The following is a 25,735-nucleotide window of genomic DNA, read 5'->3' as shown; positions in this document are numbered from 1 at the left end:
GGAAGGAAAGAAAAAAGGGAATTTACTTTAAAAAAAATGCACAATTCTGCATTCAGATACAAGTTTGATTTACTTGGGCAAAGGAGAAAATTCTTCTTTTAACTCAGAGCTTATATTAAAAAGACAGGCTCTAATCATAACAACAGCTTCCTGTAACGCTATCAACAGGCTGTGCACATTCAGCTCCACACCAGAAGGATGTTATAATAATTTTAGTGCTAACTTTTAACTAACCATGTAACTCATCACAGTAAGTCAGAGGATGAATGAAAACCACAAAAGCTTGAGTCCTCCAACAAGCTTCACACAGACACAGGCATTCAGGTTTGCACAAAACTCTCCACTGGCTTTTAATGTGTATGACTTTCCTGGATAAGGAAGAATCCCCTAAAGCCAAGCCTAGAACACCTCTACCTGCATTTTAACTCCAAATGTTAACAATAAAAATCCTTCTGCAAGAAGACAGGAACCTTCAGCACAATAACCTCAGTACTCACTTACTATTCCTATACTGACAAGAGTCCCAGAACTACATTACATTGGTATTCCACTTCCGCCAAGTTTTCCTGAAAAAGCAAAACCAAATCCACCTGCCAAATGTGCTCCTACAGCTGGGCTGCCGGGCGCTCTGCAGGTACAGGTAAAGAAATTACTGTCAAGTGCAAAAGTGTTCTCTCGGATTAGGAATCCTGGCAGTTTTACTGTGATTTCCCTATTTGTCCCACCAGCTAAACATTAAAAGCGAAATGATGGCTACAGTGAAGGGAACTGCTCACACCACGGGTGGGTTTCAGCGGGTGAGGAGGCTGGCACGCAGCACAAAGGGAGGCAGCGTGTCCCAGACACCTCGAGCACTGCTCTCAGCTTCCCAGGAGAACCTCACCCGGGTGGGTTTAACCGACACGAGGCGCCGTTTGGGTCAGGCCGGGCTCTCGGCCCAAGCTGGGACTCGCCGCACTCCGCCGAGCAGCTTTTGTTCCTCCGCGAGCGGGGACCCCGGGGGCCGCACAGGTGCCGCTCCCCACGGCCGGGCAGCTCGGGGCAGCGCCCGTGGGCCGGGAGGGAGGAAGGGAGCGAGGGCAGCCCCGACGGCGGCTCCGGGTCAGGGCACGGCGGAGCGGGAACGGGAACCGGGATCAGAGGCTGTTACCTGAGGCAGCGGCAGAAGGTACGACTTGAAGGTGGGTTTGGGCGGCTTGAGAGAAAACATCGTCGCTGCCGCCGGGGATCCCGGAGGCCGGGCGGGCGGGGAGGGGCCGGCGGGCAGGGCAGGGCCGTGTCGTGCCAAGGAGGCCCCGTCCCGCGGGGGCAGGGTGCCGACAGCCGCCGGCGGAGGCCCGGCGCACCGCAGCCACCCGGGGCGGCGCGCTCCGTCACACGGCGGCGGCCTCGGCGGGCGGCGGCGTAGGCGGCCCCCGCGTGCCCCCCTTTCCCAAGGGAGGAGTCAGCGGCCTGGGCAGGCCCGGCCTGGGGCTGCCCTCAGCCCTCATGGAGCCCCCCGCGGCTCCTCCGCCTCCCGCGGCACCGCCTCCCCGCGCAGGGCCCGGCGGCTCCCTACGGCCGGCGGCGGGCGGGAGGCGGCGGCCCCGGCGGGCGGCGAGCTGAGGCGGGCAGTGCCGGGGCGGCCATCTTGGGCAGAGGGGGTGGGGAGCGGCCTTCCTACGGCGGCGCGCAGGGACCAGGCGGCTGTGGGCGGGAGGGGCCGCTACCCCGCGGCAGGGCGGGGCGGCACGCGTCCCATCCCGAACCGCCGGGCTCGGCTCGCTGTCCGCGGCGGTCCCCGTGGGCCCCGCTGGTGGGAGCTGACGGCAGTTCTTAGCAAATTCTGTTTTTAGTCGGCATAGAACGGCTTAGGTTGGATAGGGACCGTAGTGATCATCGAGTTATAGGTTACAGTAAAGTACACCAACGCATTGTCTGTGTGGAATCACAATCGTCACAAAATAAGTGGCATCTTCTGAGCAGCAGAGCGTGCCAGCAGCATTCATGTTGTGTTTTCAGAGGGCTGTACAACCCTTCAGTCATTAAACTGTTAAAATTCACGAGCGTCCTGTCTGCCGCTGGTGCGAGGATCGCTCGTTCGACCCATCCTACCCCTCTGCGCTCTCACCCCGCCCTAGGGAGCCTCCCACATCTCTCCTGCATCGCCTGGAGCCCGGCGTTAGCCTCTACGGGGTGAATCACCAACTCTGGTAAAAAATAAGATAGACGGGGGTGCTCACCTGTTTGTGCACCAGCTCTTATCACAGCTAAAACGGTTGAAATAATTTCTGAATTGTTCCTCACTGAATAAATCAGGAATTTGGAAGTGAACCGGTACTATGCTCTCTCACAGCTCTCGTATTCTGTACCAGAAAGTTGTGCAAATTGCAGATATCAGGAGCTGACACTTGTGGGCTAGAAAAGGGCCAGTCTTTGCATTCAAGGTGGAGGCCACAAACACTACAACACAGCAGATGCGGGGCAGAAATAGTGATACTGTTACCCACTTCCTGCAATAGAACACTGTTCCTTTTGACCAGACAGAAAGTAGCTGTAGGTTACAAAATCCTCCCGATTTCCTCCCTCAGCCACCAGCGTGCCCTTCCAGATGAGTGAAGGGGAATTTGCTTGCAAAGCCTCCCCTGGGCACAGCCTGCCCTCTGGGCAAGCACTGTGAGCCTGCATCTGTCCCTGCCTGTCATGAGAGGAAACAGCCACAAAAGGCAGAGTCTGGGGGCACAATACTAAAACATAGACCAAAGCAGAGAATTTTGACGCTTGGAGGCTGTGAAACCTCTCTGCATGAGGCCTACAAAGGGAGGATTTCATTGTAACCTGTGGTTGTCCCAGATAATTAGCTTTAAAATCCAGCTCCAGCATGAATAAACTAGTGCTACCAAGTTCATCCTACTGCCACCTTCCACACAAAGTATATCATGTTGCGGCTATGGAATGTTAAGCACATCTTGGTGCAGCCCTGGGTTGCTGCCACAGGCACCTTCTTGCTCATCACATTAAACATGTGCATAGCTGGAGAGAGCAGGTGCAGATCTTCAATCATGGAATTTCCTTCACTTAGGTGCACCTGCTGGTGCTGCCCTGCAGCCAGTGTACTGAAATGAAGGAGCCGGGGGCTGCCTATGAGCTAGGCATAGGTCACAGCAAGGCTCGTGGGATAGAGGCACAAGCAGGAGGCCAGGACCTGCCAAAATAATAATCAGTACAGTATGTGGGCACAGTAGCCTCACTTTATTAAAAATGGTTTTGGACCGTATACTGCTGTTTTTCTCTTAATAGCCCACATTCAAGACATCAGTAAAGGCCTGCTACAGTATAACAGTATTTTAATATCATTTCAACATGAAGATAGTAAAGAATTAGAAGGCTCCAAAAGAATAGAGACAATTTTGGGCACAAAATGGCACATGCGGTACCCAGCATCCACCACAAGATCAAGGTTTTCCCTTGCTGCAGTTAATGGGAAACACATCACATAGTGTTACGGACCCTGTTATTTGTTGGTGAAGACAGAAGGTGGTGTTCAATGAAAGAACAGACTTCACGGCACCATCCAGATGCTCTGACTAAAAGGCAAGGCCCCACCAATGGGGGGAGGTTTGCTTGAACAGTGAGAAGGGGAATGAACCACTGGCACCTGCCTAGGTTGAAAAAGGAAATGTGTGCATGCATGTAAAGTTGTGCAGCAGCCCAGGGGAGAACACCAGCAAAAACCTCCATAACCATATACTATGCTTGGACTTCCAGGCAGAGAAGATTAAAACAAACCCATCCAGTACTTTTTTAGTACAAGTGCAGCTCCTTGCCCAAGGGTCCCACCTATATGGTGTTAGTGGGCAATTCCCTTCATTTTATTCTCTACTTTTACATGTAAGGTTTATATTTTATGCTGAAAAAATAACTGTCTGAGTGGCACTGTTCAATCTGCATGGTATTGGGCTCAGCTCCCTTCCATTTTAGGTGCATTGTGCTACAGAATTTGCTAGTGGTCCAATGATGAGTGCCTGACAGTGCTGTGAGCACAAGCCACAGCTCCTCTCCTTCTGGTGACTGATCCCCTTTCACATCCCTTGGATGTTTGATAAAGTAAGAAATGCTGCAGGGACTTGCCCTCATCTTTATTCTTACAAGTTTTTTTGTTATTCAGAACATTGTCGAGAGAAAATTAAAATCAGAAAAGGGGTAGGAGAAAGCAAGGGGGAGAGGAGGGGAGAAACAGTCCAAATCAGCTAGGCTTAAAATTACATCTATCAAATTTGCCAGTGTGATTAAAAATGTCAATTATTATTATCACATTAGAATTACAAGAGTGTTCAAGTCTGCATCAGCACAGAGCCTTCTTAGGAGTGGCTGTAAATGCAGTCTTACTCTTGAAGGAAAGAGCATTTCAGTGAAAGACTGAACTGACATTCAAATGACAGTGCTATCCTGAAAACAAACAAATAAACTCAGTAAAGCTCTCCGTAAACATAAGATCACAAGATTTGTGAGGGTTATTGTTGGAGCTGGTCACAGTTGTCACTGGAAGAGTTTTATGCCAGTGGGAGGAGAACACTGGTTTTACAGAAGTGAGTATTTTGGAGGAGCAAGTTAATTCTGTCTCAGCTTGCAGTGGGCTACAAGCAGACAGCACAGTTAGGAGGAGGTAAGTCAGGCAGAGCCAAGCACAGCAGTCAGGCAAGGCAGGTAGGGCAGGGCAGGTGAGGCAGGCAGGCTGGACAGACAGGGAAGTCCCCTGGATGCCCTGACTACCACCTTTTGGCAATGCATTCAACTGTCTGCCCACCTCCAACCATTCTGGCTTGCCTCACTTGCTCACTTTTTTCAAACAGTTCTCCTAGACCAGTGGTTTCTGAAAATACTTTCATCTTACCAAAGCAGTCCTGAAAGGCAGTGGGAAGCTATCTATGGAACAAAGTCAGTGGATCTAAAAAGGATGCAACTGTGCATTTTTATTTTAACAAATTTATAAAATGGCATTTTTGACTCATTGCAGTTATTTTCATTGCTTAAATATTAAGTTAACTCCTGTGAGTTGAACTGACTGGGACCCTGACACTTTTCCACTGTCATGGCCATCGCAGACCAGCTTGGCCAGCTTTCCTGGTGGTATCAGACCCCACATGCTGAGTGGCAGTTTCCTGAGGCCTCACATACAGTGCAAATTGTTTGTAACAATGAGATATTTAAGATATTTATCTGCTTACCTATGACTGTGGTGCATAACTTGCTGTATTAACTGCACATCAGATTAGGTATCTTCCTGAAAGCTCTGGTAAAACCTCACAAATCAGCTCTGCAGTTGGAGAAGTACTTTGGCTTGTGCAACGCTGGAGGTCTAGGGTTAAATAAGAACAGACTTCCATAATGATCCCTTTTGATCTCAGCAGCTTAGAGAATGGCTTTCGTTAGACACGTTCAAGAACAGGTTAGACCACCATCTGCCACTGATGCTATCAACAGTGCTGAACTCACTTTAGTGTTGATGATCTATCTCTTTCAGGCCTGTGTTTCTGTGACAACTTAAGGGTTTCATAGCATTACGAAGAGTAATTCAACTATTGATTTGAACTCCAGGACACAAAGATGTACACGTTGTATGATTTCACAGCTTAGCTATGTGGCCAGAGCTACAGCAAATATGTGGCAAGTCTGCAAAATCAGGGATTAATTGATGAAAGTTTATTGTATTTTTCATTGAAAATATTACAGTTTATTGTTTCACCTGGACATCTCCCTACCTGTGCACTCAATAGTCTGCACACTCAATTTGCCATAACTTGCAGTTAGAAATGTGGAACTTTTGCTGGAGACTTGTGAGGACAACAGCCCTACAGGCCCATATTAACTCCTGTGAAAAATAATCACTATGTTTTAATTTAAATTTCTTAAGCAGTCTAAAAAATCTCTTTTCTGAGTGTCTTTGATGAAGATTCAACAGAAGAATTTGTTTAATGCTATTTACACAAAGCAGCAACTTTGATACTCTTGGCCAGGATATGCAAAATATATAAAACCTATGCAAAGGTTTTAGTTTCTTGAGGTATCCCAGGGGGAAAAAAACACACAAAAAATCTCACCTACTTTAAAAGGCACATCTGTAAAGTGGAGGTAGTATTCTGAAGTGTGGGAGTTTAATGATGCTGAACTTTGCTATGGTGTATAAAGGTACTTTCCTTGTTAATCACTATGTAGGTATTACTTGCCTGGAGTTATTTGGAGCTCTTAATTGGTACAATGTTCCACCTTGGCTTGCACTATTTTACATAGGTAATGTGATAATGACTTTCAGATTAACAGTATTCTAAACTAGAGTCCAACTTTTCTTCATAGCAATTTTTGAAGTCTGTTGGTCTGATGAGGTAATAACTTTCTAAGCATGGCAATCCAGTTAGTGCAAAAAAATAAAGAAAAAAAAAGGGACACACTGATGTCTAGAATCATGGAGGATAAAGCACTGCAGTTTCATAGAGGTTTTAGTGCTATAGAGGCAAAGGAGGAGCAGGAAGATAGAATTATACAATTCCCTTTTCTTTATCACCAAGCTCTTAATTGCTTTGGCTGAACAAATGCAAACACTAATTTATTTAAAGCCTATTATGAAGACTTACCTTATGTAAAGATGGAGGACATCAACCATAAAGAACCACTTTACACTATCAAGTTTTGTTTACGCTCAAGGTTGACAGAAGTAAAAGAAGACTGCAATTTTAAGGGAATTCTTCTAAGGCCTGCAGTTTGTCAGCATGCTATCTGAACTACTAGTGCCTACTGGTTTTTGATTGCTCAGCCTCTCTGGATCTGGCTGAAATGAGCATTCAATAGCCCAATCAACCTGAGCCTTACATCTGTTTGCCTTTCTGCTTGATGCTGGATCCCATTGGGTTTTTAAGATCAACAAGTTGAAATACCAGCTCAGGTGACCCCTGCATGCAGTAGAGCATTTATCTGCAATGGCTGTAGGGAAAGGAAAGCACCTTCTAGTCTAAGGTAGCCTCACAGCCCAATTTATAGAGCATTGTCTCTGTCAGTAACAGGCCATGGGCATTATGTTGACTTTGCAAGGCCTGAGGCTTGTCAGGATTGCTTTATCTGAACTTGTCTCAACCTGCCTAGAGCTGTGCCTTCACTTGTTTATCTGTGAAAGCAATTTTTAGAATGAGTAGGAAATTCAGGCATAACATGGACTTAGAGGCCAGTGAAGAAAATCCAAGCTGTTAAGTTTGTTAGCGAACATAAAGATGCTCCTAAGAAAGCAAGTAAAGAGTAAGGAAAAAGACAACATCAACATCACGCACACCCTAGTAAAGATGGACAACCCATGGAATGCTGACAGCTAGCAATATTTTCTCTCCACTCTCATTGCCAGTGACTCTTAGATCCAGAAGATCAGTGCAAGTGTGAGCAAAACATCTAGAAAAAGCAGCAGATAGTAGGAAGTATGTGTATATGACTTTTACCCTATTGGTTTTTTTTCCCTGCAGTGGTATAGTAGCATTCTTTTCTCTCCTTTTGTCTCTCCTCTCCTTTACTCTTGTTTTTCCTTTTCCCCTACAACAATTAGATCTAGACTAATAATAATAAATACTGTTAAAATTTCCATTACACTAACAATAATTTCATGATTTTGCATATAAGGTATGTCTCCTTTTTGCTTATCACAAGTTTTGGAGTACAACATGAATCCAATTAGAAGTGACCAGTGTGCAGAAGTTATAAGCTGACAATGACATTACTAGATGGAACCCCAGCAATGTGTCCAAGTGCTGCTGTCACTGTTTGAAAACTTACCTCTGCCATGACAAAAGCTCAGCAGCAATTTTCTGGATTAACTGTCCAGAGCACCCATTACAGATCCTGTGGATCATGCTCATCTAATGAAACAATCCTGTTGACATCTGTACTGTCCTGTTTTTGGACAAGGCCTCACAGATACTTGGATTCTTTGAATTATTTTTTTTTTTAGTAAGACAGACATACATCTCACCAAACCTAGAACATAGGAAAGGGGTCCAAAGAAGCAATCTGGAGAGACCATATCTGGAAGAATTCAATGGTTATTTGAATTCATTGCTAAATGATAAGGCAAATTGACTTTTTTGGTTCTCAGGTATCTAAATCCAGCATTTCAAATGGAAAGGGTAAGTCTGCAATAGAACAGGTCTTGCAAGGGCAAAGTCAAAATATTCCCAGAATCATGCAATGTAAAATGAAATAATTAGAATCAGGTGGTATAGTTAAGAACATGCCTACACTGCGATTATTTAATGTGTTTGAAATATTTGCTTTGAGGGAAAAAGGATATGTCAAATTGCAAGATACTGTATGGTGAATTCACTTAAATCACCTCAGTGCAATGCCTCTGCACAGACAAGGAATGCACGCTCTTTAGGCTTGACCTGGCTCCGTATAGATCAAGTACATAATAATCATAAACAAAAAGGTAAGTGGAATTCACTATGACACTGCTGCGGAGTCATCCTTAATAGTGGGAGGGATGTATCTTCTGAAAAGGCAGTGTTAAACGTGTCTCTTCAGAAATACAAATTCTGTGTTTGTATCCTTTCGCCAAGTGTTCGAAGTGTTGTTTCGCCAAGAGAAACCATGAAGTTGGGCAGACAGAAGTGTTAACCATTATTCTGTTCAGTGTGCTCTAAATCTAGTATCAGCCTTGCGTGCACATACAGAGCCATATTTAAATCTTAATATGGACATTTGTGTAACATGACTCTACCAACATCAACGTAGTCACTTCACATTTAATGGCAAAGGAGTTACCATTTCAGTTCATGGATTGCAAGAGCACAGGAAACATCCAAGCCTGTATAGAGAACTTCATGGAAAATTACTGGCAAGTGGTGAAAAACAACACTTTGCTTAGAAAACATTCAGCCCATTCACTGAGTAAGAAGAAACAGTAAGTGGAGAGTTTTTATATCCTTACAGTGGCCAGTTTGGTATACTGAATTAATTACATATCTTTTTAATACGACTTCTTTATAAATGTTTTGCACAAGAGAAGAAAATAAATACAAAGGAAAAATGTTGTTTGAAAACTACATCCCACTTAGTAACTTTGTAATGCAAAGGCTAAAAAATGTCTGGTCAAACAAAGCATGATTTAATGCAGATTTTATAAACACAATGTAACAAGAGGCATGCAACACACTGCATTGTGGTCCACACTGCATACTGCTTGTTTAGCAAAGTGCTGAATAGCTGCATCCCTTTGTGTTTATTGATGAATTAGTTCCTGGTGAGCATGCAGGCAAACAATAAAAAGGCATTGACAAATTGGAGGATATATTAACCACGCATACAAAATAGCTGTGTCGTTCCACAGAAAGGTAACACAAAAGTAAACATGGAAGTGAAACAACTTCAAATGTCTTCCTGTTTATATAAAATGTCATGTTCCCTAAACTTGAATAAAAAAAGAAGCCCTCATGAAAAACAAATGTCTTCACTGTTCTGGTAACAGTGAAACCAGTAAACATGCTCATAAGACCAAGCTGGCAAAAATGTATGGTAATGATGACTGAACTTTCAGAAATGTCTATGCGGTCACCACAATCAAGCAGCATGGTAGCAACACTTCAAAATGTAGTTGCGGATGGAGGATGAAAATATAATACAAATAATAAAAATCTGATGCCATCAATGCATTTCTTACATCAATCTTTGTAATTCAGTAGCCATAAGACCCATTAGCAGAGAGCATACTGAAACGTATGTAAGGAGGAGCTGATGGGGGGGGGGGAAAGAAATGTTGTCTTTTCAAAACAGTGTAGGAATGAGTACTAACTGTAAATGAGTTAAGCGTAAACTTTTGACCAGTATTCTATGAACAAGTAACATAGGTTTAACTTATTTTCTTTCTTATCTGTTAAATGGTACACCTTCCCTGCAGAGAGAGGGCTGAATATTTAGGAAAACAAAATTTCTAAAACATAACAGAGAAGAATGAGGCAAATGAAAAATCATACTATTATGAAGGAAATTATCAAAACCTAGTATACAGAATGCTACTGTTGAGACAAGCATGCTGGCAAACTGTAACTAGAGACGTGGATTTCCAGTCTTAGTTGCTGAGTGATAGAAAATACTTCCTCTGTAGAGAGGGCTTTTTCGTTTGAAATTTCTTTTTGAAACTGACTCAATGAAATACATGGAAATTCTCTTCTCACTGTAGAATTTATTTTTTGCTTAGATTGACTCATAGAAACTCTTGTTCCTTGTGCACTGTCATAATGAAATTGCAAAACTAGAGATTGATTTGTCACAGTAGATTTACTTCAAACGCAGACTCGCTATGTTCTGATCTCACCTGATCAGAATACCTTTCCTCTTTTTTTTTCTCTCGCAGGCAAAACAGTTTCCTTCTCTACATGGGATTCTGTTGTTACCCTGTTTATATAAAACACTAATCCAGCTCTTGGATTCATATTATTAAAATCAACCTACACTTTAAATACTGATAATCTCTCTAAACATTTTGAAACAATGATCACTGTTTTTCAACAGTTTAAGGCTGCCAGAATGCTTTGGGGCAGAGACAGATATGATCCTGAAAGCAGACTATGTCAGCCAAGTTCAAGGACGGGTCAAGAATATGTCCATGCATAGCATTCTAGGTCAGGTTTTTCCAAACATAACTGTATTTTTCCACTCAGAAGTATTCTGTTGGGTAGAAGCTGCTGTGTTCTGCCTTTCTGAAAGTAGTGCTAAGAAGCATGCATGAAATAAGAAGTGAAAGGGGACTACGTAATTCTTCCATGCACTCAACAATTTTGTTTTGATCTGGAAACATAATGGCCACAAAGAAACCAGCCGTGTGAGGATAAAAAACAAAGGCTGGTTAAAAATTAGTGCAGTTTAAGAAGTCTTCTGATAAAGAAGAAAAAATATTTTCTAAATTATTAAATGATTGTATTGTCCTTTCAAGAGCTTTTATAAACAGTCTATCAGTAAATGAGTTTACAAGGGAAGTGGAAATGGAACAAAGATCAGTGCTGTCAGCATCTGCAGACTAGCCTACTTTTATATCTGCCCCTGAGAGAGTATCTCCCTTTCACTTGACCCAGCAAGAATTTATTTAAGAGCAGAACATATACCTAATTAGTCTGAAATGAAAAGAAACAAATGTATGCAACATTATTCTGTATAAATTAATTAAAAATTCCATCATTTTTTTTCAATTAGCCATGCTACTTTTTTGACTGTCAATAAAACAGGGGCTGTTACCCATTTCAACACTCAGTTTCTGTAGATGCATTTTCTTGTCTAGATTTCTGTTCTTCTGTTGCACTGCCAAATGCTACTACTAAGTTAGTTACGCTAGTGGCATGTCCTGGTCTGTTTAATTTGTCCTTTATAGACTTGGCTTTCCGAGAATGGCTGTGCAAACTCTTTGATCGTACTGATGGGAACCCAGAAGTCCTCTCTGGCTTTACTGATAACAAGTTCTCTGTCTGAGTTTTGACAGTGGCAGGCGTAGAGGTGTAAGAGGCACTAATACCTGCTTCACCAGCATCACTGTCGTTGTCTGTGTCCATTTGTAACTGTTTCTGCTCTGCTTGCCTTTCTGCTTCAGAGATAATACCAGGGTATTCTGGAGGACGTTCTTGAGAAAGTTGCTGCTCAACTTCATATTTCCACTCTGTGGTCCACTGCTCAATTGTAGAAGGGCACACTTGATCCATGATGGTACTGTATTCTGTTGTCCAGTTGTTAACCCCTCCAACCAGCTTCCCACCCTGTGCAAATATAAAGCTCCTTGACTTCATCATAGTGGTTTGACAAGCACTGAATGTTTCAGGAGGAAAATAGCGCATTGCTTTAGATTTGTCCAAGGGATAAGAGATGGTTGCTTCTAACTTGGTCCGTTCTACTTTTAACTGAGTGTTCTGAAAATCTGATCTTGGTACTGACTGCCTGTTCATAAGAACATCCATCTGGTTTAAACTTTGAGGAGCCATTTCATCTTTCTTGAAAATTCCTTGGTTTTCATCCCCCAAACCACCTGAACCAGAATGGGGACTAGAAGTATTATGTGCAGTGTCTAATGCAGATCTACTGTAATCTGCTGGGGTGACTGCATTAGCACTAGAGGTATAATGGAGAGCGGAATGGTGCTCTGGAACCAGCATCCTTGAGTCTGCTCCATCTTCTTTTGTTCCAACAGAATGGGCTTTTTTACGTGATCCTATGGCTGGTGACATTGGAGCGGTGCTGTCATCATATGCTAACTCATCGCCAACATGGTATCTATACATGCTGTAGCCATCAGAGCTGTTGACGCTGCTTTGCCTTAGGAGATATGCAGCATCGCATTCAGATGAAGCCCGTGAACGTGTATATGTGAGCTCAGATTTGTCAATACCTGCCAGCTTCTCAAGAGCATTCACCATCCGACCAGATAGTTCTTCTAACTGAGAGAGTCGAAGGTCAACTGTTTGAAGAGAAGCTTTCATAAAATGTTCTCTTTCATTCACTTCTTCTAGCCTCATTGACATATTTTCAACTCTGTTGGGTATAAAAGAGGAAGCATAAAACACACAGAGGGATGGTGCAGTAACCCGTTATAGGCACCAGCTACTAATTTCTTCTTATGGCAGAAATTTGTGCCATGTGTAACTCACTAATTGTTCCTGTTTGTAGCACAGTGCTTGTGCATTTTCTTTTTATCCGTGCTTTCCTCACACCATATGAGAGGGCTATTCGAACTTTGCCTTTATTTACATGCCAGAACAGTACAAGAGTTGCAGCCCTTTGGGAGAGCCTACTATTAAATTCCTCTCTGAGCTTGCCACCCACTTCACATTCAGTTGTCCTCTTTCACTGTGAAGCACCAATTCATTATATGAAAAATACCTTCTAATGGCATGTTCACAGAATGACTTAAAATAGCATCAAGGCTCGTTGCAAAACAGATTTTGTGGCTGTATGAAGAGAATACATGCTACCGATTATGGGATTACTTTATTTCTTGAAATACCTTCCAATTAAGTATCAGAGCAGAGGGGAGCAGAATTTATTTTTTTTCCTTTTTTTTTTTATCATTTAGTTCATAATGGAATTGACGGTACTAGAAGAATGCACATAAAAGCCAGGCATTAGAATGCGAGTTACAGAACATACAGTACTAAATCAACTGTGGAAATTAAATTAACATTCTTTTGCTCTCACACACAAAAGATGATGAAGCATTTGGAGCAAAAAGCCATGAGAATTATGCAAATCTGGTTTGTGGTTACAAGACCATAGTGAATCAGTGAGGCTTACCAACCCTGCTTTATTCTCTGATACAATACCTAGGATTTTGACAAATTGCCATGGATAGTGTAATAGAAATGACTTGATGACACGTAGCAGATTTCATTTACTTCTCTGTTCTCAAACTCCACATATAAATTGCAAGATGTTTACTGCTTCCCTTCAACAGAAAGATATTTTTCTGTTAGGAAATTAAATGGCTTACGGAGCAACCTCGTAAGAAATGTTAAAAGGAAGTGAGATATATACACAGAGACAGAGAGAGTGGTTCATAATTAAATAAAAAAAATACTGTGAGGAAGATTAAGGCAAAAGTGTTTAAACTATGTACCATTTCCATTACAAGGAGAATTATTCATCATTTCAAGGAGGTGATACAAGACCTCATCTCTTGAGTTACTTAGAGCTACTACCAGAATAGGCAGAGCCTTTAGGAACAGTCCTGCCAAATGATATGATACAAAAGTGCTGCTGCCATTATAACTATTTGATTTCACATCACTATGCAAACATTACCTTGTCCTCAAAGTAGCTTCATTATTTGCACTTGACTATTCCCTGTCTTTTAGATGAGGAAGATCATCCAGAAAAGGTCAACGCCTTGTTCAAAGCTTCTAAGAGACTATGTGGCAGAGGTTCAAATTTGGCAGTTCTGAGTGCTGGACTGTAGTCTAAACCATAGGAATAAGTGAAGAATTCCCAGTACTTTTGTCATTAAGTTCCGCTATGTTTATTACGATTGAATGAGCTGCTGGAATCTCAATATATACTATTTTGCTCAAGCAGGTAAGCAGCGTAACTGTGATCTTAGCTGGGTGAGAGGGAAAAAATCATGCTGAACAAAAATGTTCTTACACTGAAGCTACCCAAACCAGCAGCCTTAGTGGTATGGCATGAGGAGCAACAAAAAGCTTGCTTTTGTGAGAGATGCATCTGCACTGACATTTACCTGGGATTCAGATTAGCTTCTGAAATAGTGGTGGTTTTCTTTAAGACCTGAAGCCTTTTGTACTTTAGGTGAACTTTGGTCATAATGACGGACAAAAAAAGCAACATATTGTTCCAGACAAGCTTTTTTTCTTTTTTTTTTTCCTTAATAGGTACCTTTCAGAGGTAACTCGGATGCGTTCATCATTAGATGATTGCTGCTCATCCTCTTTTTCCTGGAAGTATTCTTCTACACACTGCTCTTCAAACTCGTACAGCTTTTTTAGCTCTTCATCATTTAGAAATAACTCTGTGAAACAGAAGAAGAAAATGTGAGTTTCTTTTTCCTGAACTTCTGTCAGTCAATTTAAATTCAATTTAGTGGGCTATTTCAGACAGATGGATACTGCAAATTCCACTCCTGCACTAAATGAGCAGATGATTTTGTAAATAGGGAATGAGTACTTAGTCAAAATGGCCATGGCTCTGAAAGCAGTGCAATGCATTATGACTATCACCTTCTTCTGTGACCATTCACAGTGTGCTCTATTTTCTCTCAGACCTTTGAACTTTTTAAGAGTAGCGCCACATCTTGAACAAACTGAGCAGATTTTACAGGGTAAGACTAGGGCAATCTTCGCCAGCTTGATTGTTCCTTAATTCAAATATTGCTCATTAAGCATGCCAGTTATAGGCAATAGATAATCTGATACAACTGTTTCCAAGACATTCTTTGGTTAAGACATTCAAAAACTTAAAATTGAGTAAAGAAAGTCCAAGGGAAACATAAGCTCTTGGAAAGATTTTATCCTTGATTTGGATTTGTCTCTTTTTATCTGTAGGGACTGTTACATTTCCTTTTTTTTCCCACTTTTTTTTTTCCTTTTTTAAATCAAAAGAATATTGTGCAAAAATATAATTACTTACAAGATATATTTCCTTTGAAATGTAGAAATACAGGAATAATTGTGAGGATCTGATTATCTAAATGAGATATATAATGAAAATAATAATAATTGCAAAGTATGTTAGCAGTAGAATGCTCACATCCTCACAGCTCTCCTATGAAATGACAGATATATCTGTAACACGGAGAAATGAAAGTGGGGATACTCTTAGACATAGATTGCTCACAATCACAAGGTTGAACCTACAGATGACATTTGTAACTGTGGTCTCTTCTTTTCAGATTCCTATTCGCCTCTTCCAATGTATGAACTTTACAGGCACTTGTTGAAAATGGATTAAGTGGATGCCATGTCATCATTTAGAAGAAAGTATTCATTAGCAGCACAGCGTCACATATTCCCAAGAGCCCAAGGAGGTCAACAGCTGTTAACCTGATATAAAATTTGTCCCGTACTTCCTCTGTACATACACTGGACTGTAAATGTGAAGAAAATTAATACTTTGTCATTGGAAAAGCTACTCCTTTCTGCTAACATGTGCAAAGAGCTCTATTTAGAGAAGATTCACTGCATACTCAGTCCCCTGTCACGCTCATCCTGGTCTCCTTCGCGCTTCTTGCAGCGACAGCAGACTCGCTTGATGATTATGTAGAGGTGGCTGAAGATAATCATTGGTGGTGGGAGGACAGGTCTGTCATGGAATGTCATGATCAGCTGGTACCGCTGGAACTTCCAGACTTGGTTGGATATTGATTTTACTTCAAAGAAGGTATTGCTGAAAGAGAATAGGTGTATTTTTCATTAGGCCTCTAAGTTTACTTAACATTTAACAAGAACTACTCTGAAAAAAGGACTAAATAACAACACAAGGCCACACAACTTGCTTGGTTCAGCTCTTTGTTGATGCAGCTGAATTTGATGAACTAATTGTTAAGCTAAACTTATTATTTTACTACTCCTTTTGAAGGTAGCAAAGCAGAAGGTGCTCTGCATCCCATATGCACCACCCAAAAGAGTCCTCTTCTTAGATCATTTGGTTCTACTATATAAAGCACTTTATCTGTCAGTTAAAATAAATTTGCACAATTTATGAATCAGATAACTAGTATTCTGGAGCTTGGTTATAAAGTATTTATATTAATACATACTCATATTTGATATTATACAAAGTATTAAATCCATGAAATATATTTTGTATGCTAAATCCAGAAGAATCAATTTTTTTTCTTTTAACATGCTAATTGGCTTGACCTATATAGAACACTTCTCAGGTTTTTACAAAATGTCCTAAATTTAAACTTTGTTCATTCAGACCTCTAACTTGAAAATGGTGCATATTCTTTTAAAATGAGTTGTTTGTGGGAGCTTCATCATTTCCACATCAGAATGAGTTTTATTATAAAGACATTCTATTAGCAATTCAGTGGATATGAAGAAATAGAGAACTGTATTCAATCCAGAGACAACAATATTCAACGTTACAAAATGCAAACTAAGAAAATTTGGAAGTTCTGTGTCTTAGATGATGTTTTTCAAGCCATTTTAAAGTATGCTAGGACATCACTTCTATGATGATGACGATATTGACACTTCCTCTTTTTATCTTTTCTGTCAATTTCTTTTCTAACTTTCTGTGGTTTAGAATATTTATATTCACAAAACCAGTTAAAACACTTCAAAAATGGAGAATTATTGAGTGCACAAAGCACTCAGTTTCTTTTGGCTAAGAATACTTGAGATTACATACTCTAATAAATGACAATCTGACTTCATTCTGTGTCTCCTGCACAGCAAGAATTCTCCAGCTACGTCTCACTCTCTTGCAACCACATTAGGATAGCAAGAGTTAACAGCATGACCTACTTCTCAAACTGCTGATTCCTTCGTCTCTTCATCCAATAATAGTTACCATTGTAAGATGCTTCCCCTTCCCCCTAGCAATGTGACTGGCATTTGGGTACTTTAAAATTCATGACCTTTTAAGCTAAATACATCAAATGAAAGACAGGCTTTGTGAGCTGTAGCTTTCTGGGCACAAAATGAACTATTTTTGTGGTTGTGATGTCCATTACCTATGCCAGCAAGCCCTGCAACACTGCATATTTAAGGGAATCAAAATGGAATCACCTACTTTTCTCAATAGGTGTTTTGGGAAAATTTTACTAGCAAGGAGATGTATTAATTTTTCCAGTTCTGAGGTCATTATAGGAAATGCATGCAACATAACAGTTGCATATAATTGTTGGCAGAAATTACAAGCAGTAGGAATGCATTTAGTTTTACTCCAGAGAATTCTAAGCATGGACCTGTGGAATAATGTTATGAATTTGCACAGTTGTATCTTGGTTGCACTGGCCACGCATGCAGCCATAAATCTTGGTAAAACGTAGCCATCTTTTCTCTTGGTTCAAGGTAATATACACTCCTTTCCTGGGAGACATAGGAACTCTGCAAGGCCTTCATTTCCTTCATTTCTTTTTTCTACATTAGAAGCAAAGTAAGAAGAAAAAAAGGAAAAGAAGCCAGATGATGCACGGATGCAGTGGAAATGTCTCTTACTTTTGATGTTTAGATTTTCATTCTGTAGATCTATGATAGAATCATGTTTGTCAGTGGTTGCAAGGGTTCTATCACAAACATAGGTTTAGTGTATTCAGTTTTCATCTTTACAGAACAATTCTGAGAACTGTCACTATCCATTAGACTCTAATTGTAGATAGTCATATTCTCTCATATATTATTCACTGCAATTGCTGGCAAATCTGTACCAACTCTTCTTCCACTCTTTCCCAGTGTATAAACCTTCCCAAATATTTACTAGTCATGTTCATAGAGAAATTTTGAGTGTGAATGCAAACCCTTGCAAAATCAGTTGATGGACTCTCATTGAAACTTTATCTTGATGATAAGAAATTAGTGCACGATCATTTACATACTTGAAGACGGCAATCAGCAGGTTTACCAGCAGAATATTTGCTACCAAGAGGTAACAAGCCATAATAGCAGGAGTGAGCCAGGCCCCTGGTATGCATGGAGGGAGACGTTTACCATCCTCATCGTAAAGATTGTCCCCACAAGGAGCTGAAGAAAAGACAGAAAAGGTATTTAAATTTCCTCACACTTGAGAACAGACTCACTTAATGGTGACACACATGCAAAGTTTACCAAACCAAATAAATGTTGTCAGTTTATTTCCAGTGGCAAGAATGTATAATTTCTAGACTATATTCTGCTTCTAACGACACCATGCAAAAATAATTTCACATAACAGTGAATGGCTACATGGCTTGAGGTTTAATGCACTGTGTAGCTTCCTCCTCAAATTCATATGATTTTTTTTCTCACAGTAACAGTGTGGGACAAGATCTTAATGAGCATATGTGTATTTTAATAACAGCATTTTAAAAACATCTCTGACTAAACTTGTGTGCATACCTTTCCAAATACATAAATGGATTTATTCAGTGGTCCAAGATTGCTGAACATGTATCAGGCCTTCATCAGAGCTCTGAGTGTTTAAGTAGGCCTTTAACTACCCTAAACAGCTTCTCCTGAGGTCTACACCTACAAGGCCTACACATATCTATTCTTGCCAAAGCTACATCAGGTGTGCAGGCATCAGCTTTTTCTCCTGGATGGACTTTGGACATATACTTGTCTCCTGGATGCACCCTTCTTTTGTTTCAGCCCTTCTCTTGCTGCAACCTGAACTCCCTAGATAGGCCCTGGATTATTACTTGCCTTGTCTTGTTAGCAATTAGCAGCAGCCATCTCTGAGAGACTGGGTCGTCCTGGGGAGGGCATTGCTCATCCTAGGTCCCTGCTCCTTCTTACCCTTAGGGCCAGCTCTGCTCTTGTTGCTTCCTGGCAGGTTAGAGCTCCAAATCTGCCCTGAATACCAAGTACTTCTACATAGACAGAAACTGTTTATGATTTTTTTAAGTCAGTAAACCTTTATTTTTTCCCTTGAAAAAAGTCATGAAGTTGTATGCAATTATTTAACTTGTTCCTGAATAGAAAACCTCAGTTTCTGATCTTTTTTATGCCAACATCCTTTATTTTTCACAATCATAATTTCATCTTAAGGAGAGTATAAAAGGGAAGTCAAATGAATCATAATATTACTCATGTGGACCAATGAAAGTAATGCTAAAAAAAACCACCAATACAATATCTAGATAATCAAAGGAAATTATTTATAACATGACAATCGTGCATGATAATTTTAAAAAATGATTACCTTACTGGCAATCTACTAGAAACAAATCACCGCAATCACAGAAGCATGACTAAACCTTCCAATCTGCAACATATATTAAAACAGTTTTCCTCTTCTTTTCAGATGAAACTATTTTGGTAGAAAAACAACTCACACATGAATATCGGATGAACCCTATAATTAAAATGTCTAGTGAATATCTAGTATCTAGTGAAGAAAAAGATTAATGAACATATTCAGCTAAATGAGATAATCAGGTCCCCAAATAGACTTACGATTGATTTCCATGGCATAGACTGAATTGCATTCCAATGGAACGAAATAAAAAAGGAAGCAGGGAGAGAAAGAAAACAATAGAATAGTATAGGGAAAAAACAAACAAACAAACAAACAACAACAAAAAAGGTGATTGAAAATACAGTTTTGCTGCCAAGAAAGTATAAACAACTCAAATGTCAGAACAGTGGAGACATACAGTCAGAAAGAACGTCTTTGTTAAAACTGCATGGTGTTCTGCAATTTCCTTTTCATTTTGTGTTCCCCAAATGTTACACATGGCAGCAAACTCATGACATTAAAATAAACCACAAAATGCTGATGGCAGATGATCGTTTAAATATACAAGACATTTCAGGCAACTAAACAAAATTGGTAGTCACCACAAACACAAAACAACTCAAAGTTACCACATGAAATCATTCTTTCAGCTATTACGAAAAAATTTCTCACATTTTGTTTTTTATTATTGTTATTTTAAGAACCATCTTAGCTTTGAGTCCACTAGCTGTTTCTGTTGAATAGCTATGTTTTCATTAATAGTCACGATACTGATGTCATTACAGTACAATATCATTAAAACTCATTTTGATGGCAGTATGGATACTTGCTCCCCAGCCCCTAAATGGTGATTGTAAAAAGAATCACAGTATTGAAAGACACTCAGCTAAGCTTCTCTATTGTTTAAGAATATGTTTCTATGATTCTATGAATACAGAATCATAGAACAGAGAATATGATTCTATGTTGCCGCTGAATAACACTAACTTGTTGATCATGGACATCTTCTAAATGGAGTGAACCAAACTGAAGGCAGCATTAGGAAAAGCGTTACCAGCAAGTGGAGGGAGGTAGTTATTCCCCTCTACTCTACGTCAGTGAAACCATATTCATACTAGCGTGTCTAGATCTGAGTTCCCCAGTACAAATCAGATAAGAACATATTGGGAAGTAAGTGTCCAGCAAAAGGCCACAGAGAAGATTAAGGTGATCAGCGGAACTGACAAATGAGGTGAGAGTGGGAGCTAGGACAATTTAGCCTGGAGAAAAGAGGAGAGATCTTACCAATATGAGATCGCACCTGACAATGCAGGAAAGTAAAGAAGAGCCAAATTCTTCTCACTGGTATCCCGTAAAAGGACAAATGATAATGAGCACAGATAGAAACAGAGGAAATTCTACTTAAACCAGGATGTCCAGAGAGGTTGAGCAGTCTTCATCCTTCAAGACATGCAAAACCTGACTAGGTAGCTCCCGAGGAGCTACAACATTCCCTGCTCTGAGCAAGGAAAGTGGACAGTCTTTGGATGATCTCCAAAGGTGCTTTCTAAGCTCATAAATTCTGTGATCTTCATCATTAAGTGACATCTTGTCCTCTGGGAAATCACAGTGTCAAAAATCCAACTACTTTATTTCAGGTGGAAAATTTGAGGTAATAGTTATTCCGTAAATTGTTTACACTCCTAGGTCTTGGCAAAACTATGTGTGAGCATTTGGCACAGATTCAGGTTAGGCTGCCCGTAAAGATCATGCTCCAGTAACTACTGAGGCTGCTCTTGTGGTGTGCTTGCAGAAAACCATGAACAACAAAAACAACAACAACAACAAAAAACATGGAGTGAAAATTTGTTATTGAAAAAAAAGATCTTCTGAAATCAGTGTTTGGACTCCTAGACAGAAGAAAATTACAGAGTAACTGTAAAGCAGTCTAGTTATAAGAAGTAGAACTCCTTGCACCGCCACACCTATCCAATATTAGATCAACAAAAACATGCATTTCAAAATTAGCTTATGCTTGAATTACTAACATAGCAAAGCTTCTGACATGGGAAAAAGATTAGAGGAGCATGTAGCTGAACTAAAGTGGCAAACTGGAAACTCTCTAACATTTTTTACCTGATAAAGAAATCAAACTGTCTACACTGGCAAGAGTTTCTTGTTCAAGAGAAAGTTTAAGAATGATCTCTGCTTATCTCTGCAAGTAAACAGAATATTTAATACTGTTACCCTCTAGATAGGCAAATATTCCAGACCATATCACACTCAGTGTTAACTGAAATGGAATTTCTGGTTAGAGACAGGACATGCAGGTGGGGAACAAAAAATTATTTAGTCTCTGGAGTCTGTCACAAGAAAACCCTGAAATCAACAACAATACAATCATAAAGACAAAAACACCCTAATTCCAAATTAAAAGCAAATATTAATTTGGATCTGATCATCTGCCTCATAAACAGGAAACAGAATCTTACTATGAATTCTACTCTTACGGTCTATCTGGTCTGCGAACACCTCTCCATAGATCATCCAGTAGGGCATATAGAAGATGTTGCGAGCTAGTCTCCAAGAAGGCTCCTCATCTGGGTGCAGGATAGCTTGGCGTGCTACTCCAAAACTCATCAGAACCACAAGCATGATGACCACAAAGTAGAGCATGTCAATCATCTGCACAAAGACCATACAAACGTTCTTATCATGACCGGTTAGTGCAGTGACATCAACGTATCTGTTTGCCAGAGTGCAGTAAAGTGAACAAGGAAGTATCACACATTTCCCTGGATAATTTTCCTGATATTCTTCAAATTTAACTGCTGCTCATGAATTAAACATACATAAAAATGCAGGAAGAAGTCATTTAAAGAAATAATGGATTTATATTTTTACAAAAGATTTAAGATGGTAAAAAAATTGTTATCCCTATTCTTTTTTGCATCAAGTGCACTTTGCTTTGCTTTCAGCACAGTTTTTCTGTGGTGGTAAAGAGATGGCAATCATTGCTGTATCATTTCTAGTCCACAACTGATGGTTCTGTTAATGATCTTTGTGTATTGGCAATCTCTTACCACTATGAGAACGAGAGGCAGAAGGCAGGCAAAGCTAATAAGCTTACAAATTAGTTAAAAAAAAAAATTCAACTAAGTATCTCCTTCTTGAATATCCTCCTTGTATTTTGAAGGAGTATTCCATCCCATGTATGCACAAGATTCACATGGCAATTCTTTCACAGCCTTTACTCAGACCCCTAGACAGATGGAAAAAACTCCTTCAAAACTACTATTTAAAACCATAATTGAATTTTGTTTCCCATGAAGTTCTGAAATACATAATTTACTAACCATCTTTCCAATCATCATGACGTAAGGTCCCAGATATTTGTTCACTCCGAAGATATCTAGTACTCTAATGTACCAGAAAATTATATCTACACAGTAAATTACTCTTCCATAACCCATGTAAGGCTGGTTCTGTAGGCGAAGAATTGCTCCTATCATAAATACTGAAATAGCCACCAGGTCAGTAATATTCCAGTATTCCTGAAGCCAAACTTTCACTTTTTGACTCAGCTTTCCAGGCTCTGACATTAGAATCTGAAATAAAAATTGAAAAAGACATAATTAGGAAAAATGTGAAATTACATTTCTGAAGTCATGAAAAAAGATCAATCCTGTCACTCACATTCAGTAGGTGTCTGGGAACACCCCTATTTGCAGCAATATTTGCCTTTAGAGCAGAGAGGCCAAGCTTAAGCTGGAGAGAGTCCTGCAGAGGGCTACAAAGATGACTACGGGCTTGGAGGATCTCCCCTATGAGGAAAGGCTGAGCTATTTGGAACTGTTTATGCTAGAGAAGAGAAGACTGAGAGAGGATCTTACCAATGCTTGTAAGTATCTAAAGGGCAGGAGTCAAGTGCATGGGGCTGGGCTTTTTTCAGTGGTGCCCAGAAAAAGAAGGGGCAATGGGCACAAACTGGAACACAAGAAGTTCCATTTGAACATGAAAAAAAACCACCTTTAATTTGAGGGTTACAGGGCATGGGAACAATCTGCCCAGAGAGGCTGTGAAGTCTCCTTTCCTGGAGATATTTAAAACGCGCCTGGACAATTTCCTGTGCAACCTACTTTAGGTATCCTGCCTTAGCACAGGGGTTGGACTGGATAATCTGCAGAGGTCCCTTCCAACTGCTGCCATTCTGTGATCTGTATTTTTAGTGACTAGATGCAACATTTCCTTTCCATCTTTGTTTCTATTTTGGATTAATTACGCTTTTTTATATAGTTGTCATAGGATTTACTCAATAACATTTAAACAAGGATATCTAGCTTGATGACTTTTAATCCATATTTATCTCCAAATAGAGATAGCAAGAAATTCAGGAACTTTCAATCAGAAAAGGATAGGCCAAGTGCAAACCATGCTATAGCATGTGAATACAGTGAAAGTTTTTATGCTGTCTCCCTCATACAAAAGTATCAACAGATCAGTCAGACCCATTGGCTGACTGCAGTTCTCTTCAAGGACTGCATCAGAAGCAAACAGCCAGCAAACGCTGAGATTTACTTCACAAGTTACAGCCATGCCTTTCCTGGATGGTATTCATTTTGATTAGTGACCTCAGGGCATTATTGCCTGACCTCTTCACCCAGTAAAAGAAGGTTTTAAGGTATGGGAATGGGCCATAAATGAAAATCTCTGCAGTGATAGGCATTTTGAGACTTTGTGCTTACGAGAGTCATAGAATCATAGCATAGTTATCTTCTCTTTTGTGTGGCTTTTTAATCCTCTGCACAAATCCATGCCATTATTACCTCTAAGAAAGAACTTCTTTTCAAGGGCTACGTGATATAAGTATGACCAGACTTTACCTCTCTTACTTTCTCTAAAGCCAATGTCACAATGTAGGAGATGACAATCCATTCCTGGACAGATGGCCACCGTTCCATCCGCACCAAGATGATATAGTTAAATAGCATCAAGTAACCCAGGTATGATATCTATAAAAAAGAAATGCTTTATGGACTTTTGTGACATTCATATGAAAACACAGGCTACACATGACAGATTCAGATGCTAAAGCCCTACTTGTGAAAGGAAAAAGCTTTTCTTCTCTGAAGAAAGTGTGCTTACTGCAATGGCCTTCCTTCTACAGCTGTCATGCAAACTGGTAGAGGCCATGGGCCTCCAGCAGTTGGGTATGATCCAGGAGGCTGCTTATTTGTTGAAATAAGCAATACAGTGCGAAAACATTCTAAATCAGGCCCCTTTTCCCTGGGGCATTTTTAATGTAATTTTCTTTACCGCATGAAATCATATTTAATACTTTTCTTTGAAATTCAATAGGGATTTTTATTTTGAATTATTATCACTGACAGCAGACAGATAATTATTCAGTGTGCTAAAACAAAAAACCTACATAATATAATGACATACTAGGTACCAGAAGTTCTAACTTAGCATAAAAAAGAAAACAGTTCCCTTCACGTAGGGCACACACAAAATTCATGAGCAGTAGCATGAATATTTTTATTTTTTTTATTGAAATGGAGATATTTCTTGATGCACTAAACAGAAAATGAGATGATTATAGTTCAGATTGGTTTTAATTATTTAAATAGAAGAAAAGAATGTATTAAGCTTTGGGGATCTGTGTTTTCATCAAAGTTGCACTTGGCAGAGCGAATGGCAAGCACTGATACTGCAGCATTGTTTGTTGGGTCCTAAAGTATATTTCAAAGCAGAAGAGGATCCAGAAGCCTTTAGAAAGCAAGAGGATCTAGACTAGCTTGAAGTGAGTGACTGAGTGACTCCTTTAAAGTGTGTAAGAGCTTTAGAAGTTGACAGCATAAGCTACAGTTATTTGTTCTGTTTCACTGTGTATTTTTCTCTAAATAAAGAGAGTGCTTTACTCATCAGATTCCATGAAAATCGCTGTTATTTATGTTTTATGTGGTTATTATTTTTACACTGCTATTAAAGCTTTAACTTTCATAGGCATGAGAAAAGCAATCACTATCAATTTAATCACCACGACTTACTGTGTAGAACCAAAATTTGACAATAGGAGCATTATAGAATTCATAGATCTTTGTTCCAATTGGAAGGCTGTTTTGTTTTTTATTTCCATTCTCTTCATCCCCTTTTCGGGAACCTGTATCCACATTTGCATCCTAGAAGACCACAGTTATAAGTTTACACCAATATACAACATCAAAAACAGTAGCTTTTCTTGTTTATAATCCTAACCGTTAACTGCCAAACGCTTCCTTTGAGCAACAGATCTTCTTAAAAATACAGAAGGTATCAACTATAGCAAATCTATGCAAATATACAGATAATTCACAATGCCCTGGCA

The 25,735-nt window shown here is 40.1% G+C and overlaps 2 protein-coding genes and 1 long non-coding RNA gene across 7 annotated transcripts in view; 1 reads left to right on the top strand and 2 right to left on the bottom strand.

The window, feature by feature from the left end:
- The window catches only part of MTMR10 (myotubularin related protein 10), a 33,745-nt gene extending 32,376 nt beyond the window's left edge, over nucleotides 1-1,369 (bottom strand). Inside the window, exon 1 of the mRNA XM_021407708.1 lies at nucleotides 1,151-1,369. Within this exon, the coding sequence (XP_021263383.1) occupies nucleotides 1,151-1,210 (60 nt within the window). The 5' untranslated portion in view covers nucleotides 1,211-1,369. The remainder of the gene's footprint in view (nucleotides 1-1,150) is intronic.
- LOC110403939 lies at nucleotides 2-15,626 on the top strand. Of its 2 annotated transcripts, none has more exons than XR_002441938.1 (3): nucleotides 2-1,168; nucleotides 14,376-14,534; nucleotides 15,392-15,626. It is a non-coding gene; the product is annotated as an uncharacterized LOC110403939 (long non-coding RNA). The 2 variants fall into 2 exon arrangements; XR_002441937.1 differs by having other exon boundaries at nucleotides 2-1,181.
- TRPM1 (transient receptor potential cation channel subfamily M member 1) overlaps nucleotides 2,884-25,735 on the bottom strand; it is a 57,642-nt gene continuing 34,790 nt past the window's right edge. Inside the window, exons 19-27 of one of the 4 annotated variants that reach the window (XM_021407702.1) lie at nucleotides 25,419-25,550; nucleotides 24,249-24,377; nucleotides 22,722-22,973; nucleotides 21,858-22,050; nucleotides 18,047-18,191; nucleotides 15,686-15,885; nucleotides 14,380-14,512; nucleotides 5,208-12,525; nucleotides 2,884-3,184 (exon numbers count right to left, since the gene is read on the bottom strand). In XM_021407702.1, coding sequence (XP_021263377.1) covers nucleotides 11,250-12,525; nucleotides 14,380-14,512; nucleotides 15,686-15,885; nucleotides 18,047-18,191; nucleotides 21,858-22,050; nucleotides 22,722-22,973; nucleotides 24,249-24,377; nucleotides 25,419-25,550 — 2,460 coding nt within the window. In that variant the 3' untranslated portion in view covers nucleotides 2,884-3,184; nucleotides 5,208-11,249. Of the gene's footprint in view, nucleotides 3,185-5,207; nucleotides 12,526-12,942; nucleotides 14,513-15,685; nucleotides 15,886-18,046; nucleotides 18,192-21,857; nucleotides 22,051-22,721; nucleotides 22,974-24,248; nucleotides 24,378-25,418; nucleotides 25,551-25,735 lie in introns of those variants that run through there. The other 3 variants (XM_021407706.1, XM_021407703.1, XM_021407705.1) reach the window with 3 other exon arrangements.

This window comes from Numida meleagris, chromosome 9 (genome assembly GCF_002078875.1).
Source record: "Numida meleagris isolate 19003 breed g44 Domestic line chromosome 9, NumMel1.0, whole genome shotgun sequence".
NCBI classification, from domain to species: domain Eukaryota; kingdom Metazoa; phylum Chordata; class Aves; order Galliformes; family Numididae; genus Numida; species Numida meleagris.
Note: the sequence above shows the minus strand (reverse complement) of the source record. Positions and strands in the feature narration are given on the sequence as shown.